The sequence below is a fragment of the Spermophilus citellus genome (assembly GCF_964194105.1).
Source record: "Spermophilus citellus genome assembly, chromosome: 6".
Taxonomy (NCBI): Eukaryota; Metazoa; Chordata; class Mammalia; order Rodentia; family Sciuridae; genus Spermophilus; species Spermophilus citellus.
The window spans coordinates 23,755,990-23,770,346 of record NC_138187.1 but is presented as its reverse complement, the minus strand read 5'-3'; the positions used below and the strand labels follow the sequence as shown (position 1 = coordinate 23,770,346).

The following is a 14,357-nucleotide window of genomic DNA, read 5'->3' as shown; positions in this document are numbered from 1 at the left end:
GTGGGCAGGCACCTTCAAGGTCGCACAGGTGGTCACACGGGAGATGGGGAGAGGAAGGGCCAGTCAGGGAACTTCCCTGAGTGGCTGCAGAGGAGAGGCCACTGCAGACAGCCAGGAAAGCCCGTCCACTGCAGCCCCTGGCTTCCCCGGGCCTGCAGTACAGCACACAGGGATGCACACCAGCCCCGACCCAGGAGGGAGGACGAGAGGCCATCCGCACGTGATGCCCCTGGGGACGACGGCGATAGCAGGCAGGAGCAGGCAGAGGAAGAGGGTCCACAGCAAACATGGACGACAGGGTGGGGCCTGAGGGGCCAGTGGCTGGCACGGACGCCAGGGGGGCTGACGGCGCCAGGGCTCTGGAAGACGGGGGTTGATTCTGAGCAGAGCCCAGGGACAGGCACAGGGAGGACCACGGAGGGACGGGGCCCCAGGCTGGAAAGGCCACTCCCAACTCAAGCTAAAGTTCCCCACCCTGTGGGCAGGAGCCGCTTGGAAAACGCTGGCCTGAGACAGGCACCACGTCGGAGGCGAGGGCGCGTTCTACGGGCCACTCCAGAGAAACCAGAGAAGACACCATGTCCACCCCCCGGGAACCACAGAACCCAGACGGGGGACCATGACTCCGCCACTGTTTGCCCACCAGGAACTGCCAGCCACCTCATCACAGCGACTGTCCCCAGGGCGACCCACTGCCCAACTCAAGCCATCTGAGCAGCACACGGGGAAAAAGGCCGAGGCCAGTGGCACCACAGTGGGCTGTCCCACCCTGGCCGGCCCACCCTGGCTGTCCCGGGAGGAGACGAAGACCAGATTCTGGCCTGGGAACAGGAGAGAAGGGCACTGGGAGAACAAAGGAGCCGAGGATCCCTGGAACAGGAGCCCAGGGCCCTCGAGACCCACCTCTGCCCAGCAGCCAGGCATGAGGTGGACATCTCCAGACGGTGAGATGCCTCTGCACGCCAACCCCCCCCCCCCCGCCCAGGGCCCAAAGGAGAGCTTCTCCCCAGGTCCGGGAGGACGCAAGGGGTAAAGGCCACCCTGTGGGGCCCGCACCTGTGGGGCACCTGAGGAAGGGCACTCAGCTGGCCAACAGCCCAGGGGCCTCTTCTCACGCAGGGTGAAGGTGCCAACCTGGGCGGCTTGAGGGCTGAGCCACTTGTCACGTACAACACATACACTTGTGATCTGTGACGAGGGGAGGTTTTCACAGGCCCAGGTTGTCCTCAGTGTAGCAAAGGGATCAGAGACTGTCACACAGGGCCTTGGCGAAGCAGCAGGAAGGGGCCAAGGGGGCTGCCGGAGACCCACGTCACACTGGGGCCCGCCCAGGTGTCCACCAGAGCAGAGCAGGCACGTGGCACACAAGGGTCACCACCCAAGGGTCACCGCCCCAGAGAGACGGACTCCAGACAGGCGTGTTCACAACGCCAGTCAGTCTTTAAATCACCACAACCCACACATCACACAGAATCCCACACACTGCACTTCCAGATGCACAGAAGCCACTGTGGCCTCACACCATGCAGACTCCCGGGATGGACGGTGGGCCCCCGGGCACAGGCATGAGGAGTCCACCTCCTTGATGTCCCCATAATGACTGAGTGTGATCCACCTTGTGGTTCTCCCAGCCGTCCTGCGAGGGAGGCTGGGGTCCGGCAAGGGACCTGTAGGAGGCAGAGCCTAGTGATTAGGTCACTGAGGCCACCGCCCTTGGAAGGCACGGACGTCCCTCTCCAGGGACCATGGTTAGTCCTTAAAAGCAGACTTACAAAACAGCAGGCACGGTGCCCTTCCCACCTGATCCCATTCTGTCTCATCATGATCTCTCCTCCCACGCTCTGCCTCTGTGACACCACTCTCCATGTGACACCACTCTCCACAAAGGCCTCCCTGGTAATGAACTGTGCCCAGCACTACGTTCTGGGAACCCCCAGGACCAACAGCTAAATAAACCTCTTTTCTTTATAAAGTCCTCAGCTCGAGTATTTCATCATAGTTACAGAAAATGGACTGATAAATAGGAGTGAACGAAGGAATGTCTCCATCCGTCCGTCATTGGGGGGTTTGTTTGGATGGATGATTTCCAACTCTACTCTGACCAGTTTTGCTTAGCTTTGCATGATTCTCCCCTGAGCTTTGTCTAAAGAGAAGAAACAGAAATTGGCAGGAGTGAATTGCAACAAGAGATGGCCTATGTGATGGTGCTGTTTCCACGTCTGTATCTAGGGTCAGCGCTCATCCACGGGACCTCTGTCCCTGCACCCATTCCTGACGAGGAACCAGGTGGGAAGCCGACCCTGGGCCATCTGCAAGCAGGAGGCTGCAGCAGCCGCAGCGTGGGAGGTGGCTGGTGTATGAGCACGGTGTCAATGACATCAGTGCCCGGGGAGCAGGCCAGAAGACCACTGCCAGGTCCATCGGCGTCCAGCTCCTCAGCTCTGAGCCACACCACCTGTCCTCTGAGGATGCATGGGTGGCCGGAATGCAGGAGACCTTGAGGCAGCTGGACTGTAACCTTGGAAACCGGCTTCCCCAGTTCCCATCACAGATGGCCGTCTGACCGCCTGGGCCAGCCGGAGTAGGACCCTGCCTGCTCTGAACTCAGAACAGATCTCACTGTCCCGCCCAGAGCCCAAGACGCTTGTAAAAAAGGCAGGAGGAGCCGTGACTCAGTGTCCACCTTGCAACATGATAAACAGTGAGGGGACAGTCTCCCACAGAAAACAGACGCCCTGCTCCAGGCTTCCAGCTGGGCCGCCCTCCGGAAGGACAAGTACAGCCTCTTCACCGCTGGCCTCAAGCCACAGAGCACAGGCCTCCTTCGATCAGGGACCCCGGCCGAACCTGCAGGGCTGTTAGACCCCCAGACCCCACTGTGCACCTGATGAAAAGGTGCCACCAACTGTCCCTGCCCCGTGGAAAAGGCAAACCTGCATGCTCTGCCCACCCCAGGACCTGGGGGCACTCTGCCGGGAGTCCACATCTGTGGAGAAGGCCAAAGTCCAGCCCCAGTGTGGCCTGTCACCCCAGCAGAGCCTGGCTTTACGCTGAGGAAGTTCTGCTCCGAGAAGTCTGAGAAATCAGCTCTGAGCACTCAGAGCAGAGTTGGGAGGGGGAGGCCACACGTGGACAGATGTGGGCCATCACCAAACGCAATCATCTCGACCTCTTCAAGAGTCACCCAGGGTACAGGTGGCTCTGCCTGGTTCTCACGGCCAGGGCTGCTCAGCAGATCCTGCAGGGAAGGGTCAGATCCTCCTGCTAGCAAGTGACCAGCAGGATCTACTCGAATCAAAACACATAAAAATCCCCCAGAGCCACACGCCCCTGATGTCCATTCTCAGCACTGACTCCCAAGGGTGGGGAGGCCTCTCACCTCCCACCTGCCAACACTGCGAGGGTCTGAGGGTCCACATGGGAACCCCAGTCACTGGTGTGATGACACTAGGGGCTTCCAGAGGTTGATCAGGAAGGTGGAGACCTGAGGGCAGAGTCCCCGTGGCAGAGGGTGGAGCCCCCATAGAGAGGGCGGAGCCTCCGCGGAAGAGGGCGGAGCCCTTACAGACAAGGCCCAAGAGCTCCCTGTCCTTCCACCAATCAGAACACAGTCCCCCTGTGGACCAGGAAGAGCCCTTGTCAGACATCAGATCTCTTGATCTTGGGCGTCCAGCACCCAGAACCGTGGACAATGACTCCTGCTGTTTACAAGCCACCAGCCTCTGGCGTTTTGCCATAACTGCCCAGAGGGAGTCCGATGCCATCCAAGCACCACTCCAGCCGGCTCTGGGGTCACCAGGAGGACCCACTCGGGAGGAGGGCAGGGCCCTGCTCTCTGCTTCTGTCCTGGGTCTGCACATCCTTGGGCCAACCAAGGCCAGGCAGCCCGAGGGCCCCACTCTGCTCTCAGGCCCGCAGCCTCTGTCCAGCCTGTGGGGAGCAGCTGCTGTCCCTAAGGAGCCCAACCCATTGACACCACTCCTGCTTCTGCCATTGTCCCCAACCTCCCCTCAGACCCTGCCCACGAGGCTGCAGCTTCTGCAGATGGCTGCTCACCTGTGTGAACTGAGATGCAAAAGTGCCCACAGCCTGCCCTAGCCAGATCCTCACCTCCTGCCCAGTGCGCAAGCCCGGCTTTGCTGGCCAGAGAAGTCCTCCTGAGAATCTTGCTCACCAGCGTGCCCACACGAGGCACAAGATCTGGACCCTGAGCTTCAAAGCACACCTGCGGCCACCCAGGTCATTCCGACTCTCTGCACGAGCAGCAGGTGAAGCTCGGCCTCCTGGGACAGCGGGAAAAGCACCCAGAGCCAACTGGTTGGCCCCGGCAGATGCTTCTGCCCTGTTCACTAATTCTCTATGTGGGGCTCCTGCCCCTCTTTTTAATTCTGTGTTTTAATGAGGGGGTTGGTTTACCCAGGATGCAATGGGAAGCCGTCCCAGGATGAGCTTGGTGACCATGTCCCCAGGTTTGCCCCCACCCCTAGCCCACTTCCTGGACACAGTTAAGATGACCGCTCTGCAGTCCTGTCCTGGACGGGGCTTCTGGGTGATCCCATCTGACAGAGTCCCAGGAACGGTGACCCCACATCAACAGATGGCCATGGATGGGGCTCAGCCTCCCCTGTGGCTGGAGTCCACAGTGATGATGACCGTGTGAGGTGATTCCGCAGTGATGAAGAAGCAGGCTGGACGGCACCCCTCCCCAGCAGGAGCAGGGAGACCAGAGCCTTCCCCACAGGTGTCCAGGCTCCAACGTTCCCCACACAGGGGTCATTCAGGCAAAAGCTGGCCTGAGCTCCTCCACTGCACCATGGCCGGCCTTGGCCACTATGGCCAGGGCCCAAACAAAGCCCCCCCACCGTGGCCTCCAGGTGGCTGTGGGCCTCTCTGGGCTGCCCAAGCACCCAGCAGGGCTGGCTCTTACCGTCAAGCTCCTCCACAGAGATGTTGGCCAGCTGCTCGCTGTCGCTGCCCGCTGAGAGGGACCGGTTGAGGTAATTGCCCTTGTACAGCAGGCCGGCCGTCACGTGGTGGAACGGCATCTTCTCCCTGCTCACCAGAGACGGGGAGAAGAAAGGCACAGGGTCACTCACTCGGTCCTCCGGTCCTTCCCTGGAGAACCCCCCAATCCCTAGATGTCCAGCGTTGTCACTAAAATAACAACAACACCCTTAGAGGGACAGCCAGAGTGTCACAGGGTCCCCAGGCCTGAGCACCCCAGGGAGCCTGGGTTCTCTGGTTCCCTCCTCTGAGGTCTTCCCTCACCTTCCCCAGGGCTTACAAAGGTGGACCGCAGGGTCTTTCCAAACCCACCCCATCGTCCACCTGCCGTCCCCCCACAGGCGCCCAAGACAGTAAGGAAGCTCCTGCCCTTGCCTCAGAGGCCGTGTCCACTGCTCCTGAGGAAGCACCACTGAACCCCAGGCTGTGGTCCTGTGGGGGTCCAGGAGCCAGTTTCCCCGGGAAGACAGCTGTCCATCACACCACACTCCCCACAGGGAGGAAACAGGGGCCACAGTCTGCACCTCTGATGCTGCCCGCAGCCTGGCCGAGAGGCCCCTGGGCAGCTCCTGCGCACACACTGAAGGGCCAATCACCCCTGCCGCTGTGGGGGGAAGTGGGGCCACACCCCGTGAGCTTGCTACACCCACAGGAGGCCAGGCAACCTCGGGCCACTCTCAGGCCTTCCAGACACAGCTCCTGTGCTCAAGGCCACAACTGGGACCTGAAAGCTCCGGAGGGCCAGGCAGGCCTGAGGCCTCCCGCCCAGAAGAGGCCCCAGAGGAGCGTGAGACCCCTGAGCAGGACCTGCAGGGAAGGTCCGGGAACAGCTCTGCAGCAGAGCTCGAGGCCAGCTGGGGCACCCGAGCTGGGGCACCCAGGGCTGAGCTCCCCTTGCCACACCCTGGCTCAAGCAGAGGTTCAGTTCCCTGCTGGCTCCTGAGGTGGCCCCACTGAGGTGGTCACCTGCACTGGCCCTTCTGGCACTGAAGCTTGCTCTGCAAGGAGCCACAAGCCTCTGGACCCTCCCAAGTGACTAGGTATAAACATGACTAGGTGTAATCGCACAAGGAAAGAGAGACAAAATGCCCATCTCTGAAGGTAACCTCCAGGGTACACAGACCTTGCTGCCCCTCAACCCACACTCCTTAGAAAAATCCAGATGAGAGCCACCTTCCTCCTCAGGACGTGTGCTGCGGGCTGGTGGAAGACCGGGCTCCCGTCACCTCCTCCCTGTGCCCAGGACCCCACTTCTCCCCACTCCCTCCAGCCCTGCTAGGGCTCAGAGCTGGTCCCTGAAGGATCCCCCGTGAGAGCCCTAAACAGAAGGGCTGGACCAAGAGCACAGAGCCAGCTCCCAGGAGGACGAGTTCCAGAACCAGTGTCCCGACTATCACTGCAACCCACGGCCTCAGCTGAGCACCCCAAGCCACCCAGGTGTCGAGCCCTCGCACCAAACTCAAGGTGTCTAAAGACGAATTCAGCTTCTTCCTACAAAACAGGCTGCACTTCCTGATGTCTCCATTTCTATCAAAGACACTGTTCGCTCACAATGACAACTGGGACAACTGTCACACGGGCGCCAGGTCCCCTAAAGTAAAAGAGGCCCAGGGCTGAGGCAGGAGCCACCTGTCAGTCTCTGGGCCTCCCCTGGCTGACCACAGGCCAGCCATGATGCACGATGCTGGTCACAAAGGATGAATGGCTTTGCAATGGTGTTGGGCAGCTCTGTAGCCCCAAACCTGTCCTTGCCCGTGCACCAAGGCGAGAATCTCTTCACTGGAAGATGCTTCACCTGCAGCTCTTCTCTCCAAGCTGACTCTCAGGCCAAACAGGACTGAAGGGAGACCTGGGTGTGTGAACTAGGGCTGTGCAGCAAGGAGGCCAATCCCCATTTCCTGGGGATGTGGGCAAGGTCGCTTGAGCAGGGGTTGATGTCCATAGCCAGGGGTGAAGGTTACTTGGCTAATGCCTCCCCAGTGGCTTTAGCTCTACTCTCATCCCTGACCCTCACCAGTTACCTGCCGGCTGTTATCCTGACCACTGTCCATCTCTTCCTGACCCCGGGCAGATGCCTGCTCTGATCTCCCATTCTACTTCTAGGCTGAGACCCTCGGGTCTGTGCGGGAGCCCACAGTGTCCCTCCATCCCGCATGGATCACAGTGTCCCTCTATCCCGCACGGATCACGGTGTCCCTCTATCCCTCACGGATCACAGTGTCCCTCCACCCCTCACGGATCACTATGTCCCTCCATCCCACACAGATCACAGTGTCCCTCTATCCCTCACGGATCACAGTGTCCCTCCATCCTGCATGGATCACAGTGTCCCTCCATCCCTCATGGATCACAGTGTCCCTCCATCCTGCATGGATCACAGTGTCCCTCCACCCCTCACGGATCACTATGTCCCTCCATCCCACACAGATCACAGTGTCCCTCTATCCCTCACGGATCATGGTTTCCCTCTATCCCTCATGGATCACAGTGTCCCTCCATCCCTCACGGATCACAGTGTCCCTCCATCCCTCATGGATCACAGTGTCCCTCCATCCCTCATGGATCACAGTGTCCCTCCATCCCTCACGGATCACAGTGTCCCTCCATCCTGCATGGATCACAGTGTCCCTCCATCCTGCGCGGATCACCCCTTCCTCCGCATGGTGACCTCCTGGAAACACCTGTCACCCACACATCTAAAGCCCCAAATCCACCAGACCCATCTTCACAGCCAAAGTCATCAAGTATTTCTCAAGAGCACGCACCCTACCCACCATCAGCCCTCAGAAGAAAGGTCCAGCGCTTTGCTGAGGAAACTGGTCACAACTGGATCCCCACAACCGACGCCCCACCTGCTCCTGAATCAGGTACACACTCAGCGCAAGCAGTCTCTGCACCCCAAGTGCACGGGCCAGTGGGCAGCGCGACCAAACCACCCGTGTAGATAAAGTCCTTCCCGAGAAAAGGAAGAACGTCCCCACTCCAGCCACAGACCGCGGCCACAGTCAAGGACGCACCTCACCCCAAGAGCCTGGGGAAACCCAAGCTGGAAGACTCCTCCTCAGCTAAGAAAGAAAACCACAAGCCCTTGAAAAAGAACCAACCAAGTCCTGAACCAAACTCTTAAAGATGGATCCTTACGTTGAGGGCCATGAATAAAAATAACAATATTCCCAGAGCCACTGTGCTCCTTGGGAAATACTGTTAGGTGCCCATCGGCCACATGCGGGATCCTCCTGAATGTCATGGTGGGCAGCGCCGAGGTTTGCCTGTAACGTGCCTCCAGCCAGTTCACCTGCCGGAACCTAAGGCCAGTGTGACAGTGTTAACAGGAAGTGCATCACAGGGACAGAGCCGTCAGGAATGGGAACAGAACCCCTGTAAGAGGGTCAAGGGCACCAGCTGTGCCCTCCAGCCCTTCCCCTTCTGCCATTCGAGGTCGCAGCAGTGAGCCACCATCCTGGAATCAGCCAACAGCCCTCACCAGACACGGACACGACGGGCACCTTGCCTGCTGGTCAACACAGTGCCCGGTCTGAGTCCTAGCTCCACCCTGTTAGCATGAGCCTCCGTCTCTTCCTCTGTGAGACTGAGGTTCGATACATGCTGAATAGCAACGGAAAATACAGATAAGATAGAGCGTGGAATGCTCCCGAGGGCACCAGGCGCAGCCTCTTCAAGTAAGTGACTGCTGAGGGTCAGACAGAGCAGGACGCAGGGCAGAAGGAAGCCGCGGATGTTTTAGGTTGCAAACAAAGACACTAAGTCCTGGCGATGGAGGGTCCACTGGGCCCAGCAGAGGGTGAGCCGCAGGGAGACCCGCTGGGCGCAGCCGGCTCAGGGACCAGGCCTGAGCATGGGTTCCAGGGCTGAGTGGTGTCACCCAGCACGGGCCATATGATTGGGAGGCAGCTCTGGGAATGGACAGCACCAGTCCAAGAGGAGGCCGACTCCCCGGGCATGTCCAGGAAAGGGGTTGAGAGGGTCAACCAAGAGGCAGTCCCACCGTAGACGGGGACGGGCACCTGCCTTAGGAGGGCACTCACACCGACTCCCAACGGCACCCTCTTGGGTGGTGTGTTCTGGCAATTCGATCGGGGGCCCACGGGGCGCCCAGGTGCTGGAAGAGTATCACCCTGGGTGTGTCCGAGTGGGTGCTTCTGGGTAGCACTGATGTCTGAATTGGCAGTCAGAGGTCCCCAGTGGGGTGGATCCTTCCAGGCCGTGGGGGCCTGAATAGGGTGGACATGCTGAGCAAAGGAACCCGTCAGTGCCCTGCCGTTGGGCGTGGACTTGGGCTAGACCCTACTGTCCTGAGTCTAGGGCCTTCGGACCCAGAAGGGAACTAGCCATCGGCCGTCCTGTGTCTTCAGCCCACTGAGGCAGACAGCAGACAGCACTGGCTCCGTCACCACCCGCCAGCCCCTTGCAGCACACCCCCCGCACACTGAGAGGCCAGCATGCTGCTCCTCAGGAGGACCACACCAGCAGCCGCCTGCACACTGCCCCATGGGGCCCGCGCCACGTGGCTGAAGGGACACTGTCATTCTGTTATGGACAGTCTGCTCTGCAAGGCCCCTAGAGCAGTGCTACTCCAAGTGTGGTCCAGGTAGCACTGATGTCGAATTGGCAGTCAGAGGTCCCCAGTGTGTCCTTCCAGGCTGCAGGGGCCTGAATAGGGTGGACATGCTGAGCAAAGGAGCCGTGCCCCTTGCTGAGATGAGTGAAGGAGACGTGGGGAGCCCTGGGTGCCCTGCAGCTGCCCAAAGCACCACCCAGCTTCTCACTTGTCGTTGGTGGACCTGATTTTGACATATTTCTGTTTTTAATTTTATCTTTCCCAGTGACTCTTTCTCACTGCGTTTTGCCAACATATTGGTCTGCAGAGGACTGAGAGCTCAAAAAAAAAAAAAAAAAAAAACCTGGCCCAGCAAGGAAAGAAGACACCAAGAAGTGCATTCGCACTTCCTCTGAGGCGTCTTCAAAGTCCGTGGAGCTTTCACATGTGTTAGGTGGACTTTTCAAAGGAGCATAAAGCGCTCGGGTGCCTCTTGAGCCCAGTGCAGCGCCTGGAGGCTGCGGGCATCCGGCAGACACACAGCGACCCCTGCCCCCAATTACCAGGCGCACAGGGGCAACATCAATCTCCTACTCCAAAAGCCAAAAACCCAGCGAACTATGGCAGGGCTCTCGCCAAAACCCCGTGAGGTCCCCAGGAACTCCGTCTCAGTCAACCTGTTGGCTGCTGGGACTCCAGGACCCGACCAGCACAACTGTGTGGGGAGGAGAAGTTTATCTGGGCGCTCGTGGTTTCAGAGGTCTCAGTCCACAGGGGGCCGGCTGGAGGCGAGGCTGGACATCATGGCGGGAGAGGGTGGCAGGACTCACATGGTGATCAGGAAGCAGAGAGAGACTTGGCCCTCCAGATACAATACCTACCCCCAGGCTCGCCCCCGTTCCCACCTCCCCCAGCCACACCCCACTGCCCCCAGGTACCCCTCAGATGACCCCGGCAGGGGTGAACTCACTGGCCAGGTCAAGCCTGAGACCAGTCATTTCTCCCCTGGACCTCCTTGCACTGCTCGCACGTGAGCTCTGGGGACCCTCAGCTAAACCACGGCGCCAGCGTCTGGGAGGAGCCTCCATTCCGCCAGGACCGTCACCGCTAAGTCACCAACCACAGTGCTCAGCCCTGAGGTCAGACACAAGTGGCAGCCAGAGGAAAAGACCCAATTCTCCTCCGCTCAGGGACTCGGGGACCACAGCCAGGACACCAGCCAGTGGTCCTCCCAGCTCTGCCGGAGGGCCGAGGTCGCACCCCACCATCCCTCCCACCTCTGGGAAGCAGACTTCCCTCCTGGGCTGCTGGAGGGACCAGCACACAGGTGGACGGGAACAAAAGTGGGAGACGAGGCCCCTGAGGCCCGCAAGCGGCAGGCACAGGTGTCCAGGGGACGGGCCGAGGAGGGATGGCCTTGGGGACCACTGGTGCACAGACCTGGCTTCTAATTCAGGGAGAGCTGAGCAGTCCTCAGATAACCCAGAGTCTATGTCTTCCCCTCGGAGTCCAAGAGCCAAGTTATGGGACAAGAAGATCCCTCGTCCTCTGGCCAAGAGGCCCTCAGTGGAAGCCAGCTAGACGCTGGGCACTTGGCTCAGCACTTATAAAACAGCTTCGTCCCTTGTTAAACCCTGCAGGGGCCTGCCAACTGGCAAGCACCAGGCTGGACAGGCCTCAAGTCAGACAAGAGGGACTGAGCAGAAACCATGACCTGGGTCTGTGAGAAGCTCCGCGTCAATCAGGACTCGGTTTCAAAACCCAGAGCCACAGCACACTGCCAACAGAAGCACCGTGAGAGAGAGGTCACATCTACAAAGGTTCTGTTTCATACCCTGAAAAATAAGTGCAGAAACAGGGTGTCTGTGGGAGCAGAATGCACATGCTTAGATGAACATCACAGCTGATCAGTGCTTCAGACACAGGCTCGGCCCCGTCGCATTCCCAAGAATGGCAATCGTCAAGAATACGAGCCACAATAAGTGTTGGCGAGGATGTGGGAAAAAAGCTCACTCCTACACTGCTGGTGGGACTGCAAATTGGTGCAGCCACTCTGGAAAGCAGTATGGAGATTCCTCAGAAAACTTGGAATGGAACCCATTTGACCCAGCTATCCCACTCCTCAGTTTACACCCAAGGACTTAAAATCAACACACTACAGTGATGCACCCACATCAATGTTTATAGCAGTTCAATTCACAACAGATGAATGGATAAAGATAATGTAGTATATATTCACAGCAGAATACTACCCAGCCTTAAAGAAGAATGAAATGATGGCATTTGCCAGTAAATAGAATATCGTGCTAAGTGAAATAAGCCAATCCCGAAAAACCAAAGGCTGAATGTTTTACCTGATGTGTGGGTACTAATTCACAATGGGCAGGTGGCACGGGGGAGTGCTGGGGAAGAACAGAGTTACTTTAGATTATGTAGAGGGAAGGGAAGGGAGGAGAGGAAGGACAGCAGAGTGAACCAGACATCATTATACCAGGTACGTGTGCGTCTACGGGACCCGTGGGATTCCACGTCATGTACAGCAGAAGAAAGAGAAGTTAAACTCCATCTATGCATGATGTGTCACAATTCACTCAGTGTCACATATAACTCATCAGAACAAATGAAACAACATCGGTGTGCACAGAGGAGACTTCAAGACAGAGACAGGAAGGCCTGGGGTGCAGCTCCGTGGCACACCACCTGCTCAGTGGGACACCACCTGCCTGGCACACGGACCTAGGCACGCGGACCTGGGCACATGGACCCAGGCTCGGTCCCCAGCACCACAGAATAAAGAAGGAAAGAAGGGAAGGAGAGTGGGATGGAGAGAGAACAGAGGCAGAGAAGACGGACAGACAACAGACGGACAGGCAAGCCCGCCTGGGAAAGGCGGGGCCTGGGAGACCGGAGTCCAGAAGCAGCGGCAGGACGAAGCTGGCCTGAGGGAGAGAAAGGCTTCAGAACTAAAGTTCCAGCAGCGACCACCCACTCCTGCCCCCACAGCCTCCGCCTGCGCCTGACCGGCTTCACTGCTGATGCGAGGGAATCCCAGGTGACACTGGAGCTCTGCGCCCTCCCCGCCACGCCCTCCCAGCTCTCCACCCTTGGACGTGGCCCTGCAGGACCGCTCGGCCCTGTGGGTCTGTCTGTGACCCCAGGAGAGGACGCCACCCCTAGCTGCTCCTGCAGCCCGCACGCCTGGCTCTGTACTGCTGGGGACCCACCCAGATCCACACAAGCACACCTAAGTGACATGCGCTCAGCGGCTCAGGTCTCCCCGGGGATAAAGAGCTACCACCTGCTCATCATGCTTCCGGGGCCAGGGTGGAGCTTGTGCCCCAGAGGCTCACGAGCCAGAGCTTGGTCTCCAGTGTATAGGGGCAGTTGGGCCTCAGCAGGTGCGGTCACCTGCCCTCCTCAAGGGGCTAATGCTGGCCTCTGCGTGGGTTAGTTCTTCCAGGGAACTAGTTCCTGAGATGAGCTGTTATACGTGAGCCTGGCCCTTCTACTCACCAGGGACCAGTCTTGGATGTGTCCCTACCATATGACATCATCCACTGTGTCGTGACACCACCCAGGCCAACCAGATGGGGCCCTCTGATCTTGGTCCTCCAGCCTCCAAAATGACAGGCTAACTAAACTTCTTTTCTTTATGAAGTACCCAGCCTTGGGTATTTTGTTGTAGCAAAAAGTATGGACAAAGACAATCACTCAACTGACACAAAGCCACGCTGCAATGAGTCACCAGATGGGCCTCCTTGTCTGCTGACAGGACCCTCTGGATGAGAACCCACATGAAACGCCCCGTGGGCTGTCAAATGCAGGGACTTCCACCTTTCCTGGATTTTACCAAGTCACTCTTGCAAGTGACTGGGTGAGCCACCTCTTGCTGTGGGATGACCATCCCTGAACTTACTGGCTTAAAACATCAGATAGCGTCTCACAGGTTTGAGGGGGAGTCAGGAGCTTCCTTGCAGGTGATTCTGGCTGAGGGAGTCTGGGACATGGCCACCGTCAAGACGGGACTATGGCCAACAGACTGTGTGACCATGGCTACCGCCATCAGACCACTTGAGCAGGGCTACGGCCATCAGTCAGCGTCACTCCAGGGCAGCTTCCGTGGCGGTGACATTCCCTGGGAGTCAACTCCAGGACGTGATCATTCGACTCACTCTGAGACCCCCTAAAATCCCCTCCGTCAGCCCTTCAACAACTCTGCTCTTCAGTGGAGATCTGGGGTCTCGATCTCGTCCTGGTCTTACTATGCACCATTGTCACATGGACCTGGGCTCAACTTGACATTCTCATGGGCACAGTGAGGAGCCAGCTCTGCATTTCCACCCTCCCCCCCCCCACACCTGTTCTGCTGCTCATCGGCAATTCTGCACCTGGTGCACGATGATCCACGGAGAGGTGGGTCACTCGGGGGGAAAACTGCGCAGGTGCCGCAGTTCTTGAGGGTCAGGGGTATGGCAACCGCATCTCCCAGCTCTGTGGGGTCTCCTGGCTATCACCACATGGCAGGGGGCATGTCAGTGGAGGATGTGAGGGGGAAGACCGGTCACGCGGCAAGATAGGATCAACCAATTCTCCCGAGTTCTGCAGGGATCCTGCTGATGGCTACGCCCACCATCCTGGCACCTCCACGGGGCCCAGCTCTTGAGCTCCAGGGCCCCCCACTCACCCACTGAGGACCCAGCACACAACAACCGGAGACACCCGCAAACCCGCCCACGCCTCAGCTCCCCAGTACCCAACTCCCCAGTGCCAGGGCGGGAACTCAACCTGGATCCCG

General features: G+C 58.8%; 1 protein-coding gene across 1 annotated transcript in view; it reads right to left on the bottom strand.

The window, feature by feature from the left end:
• CALN1 (calneuron 1) overlaps positions 1–14,357 on the bottom strand; it is a 311,621-nt gene that overhangs the window by 225,756 nt on the left and 71,508 nt on the right. The window contains exon 2 of the mRNA XM_081296845.1: positions 4,928–5,048. Coding sequence (XP_081152971.1) covers positions 4,928–5,048 — 121 coding nt within the window. The remainder of the gene's footprint in view (positions 1–4,927; positions 5,049–14,357) is intronic.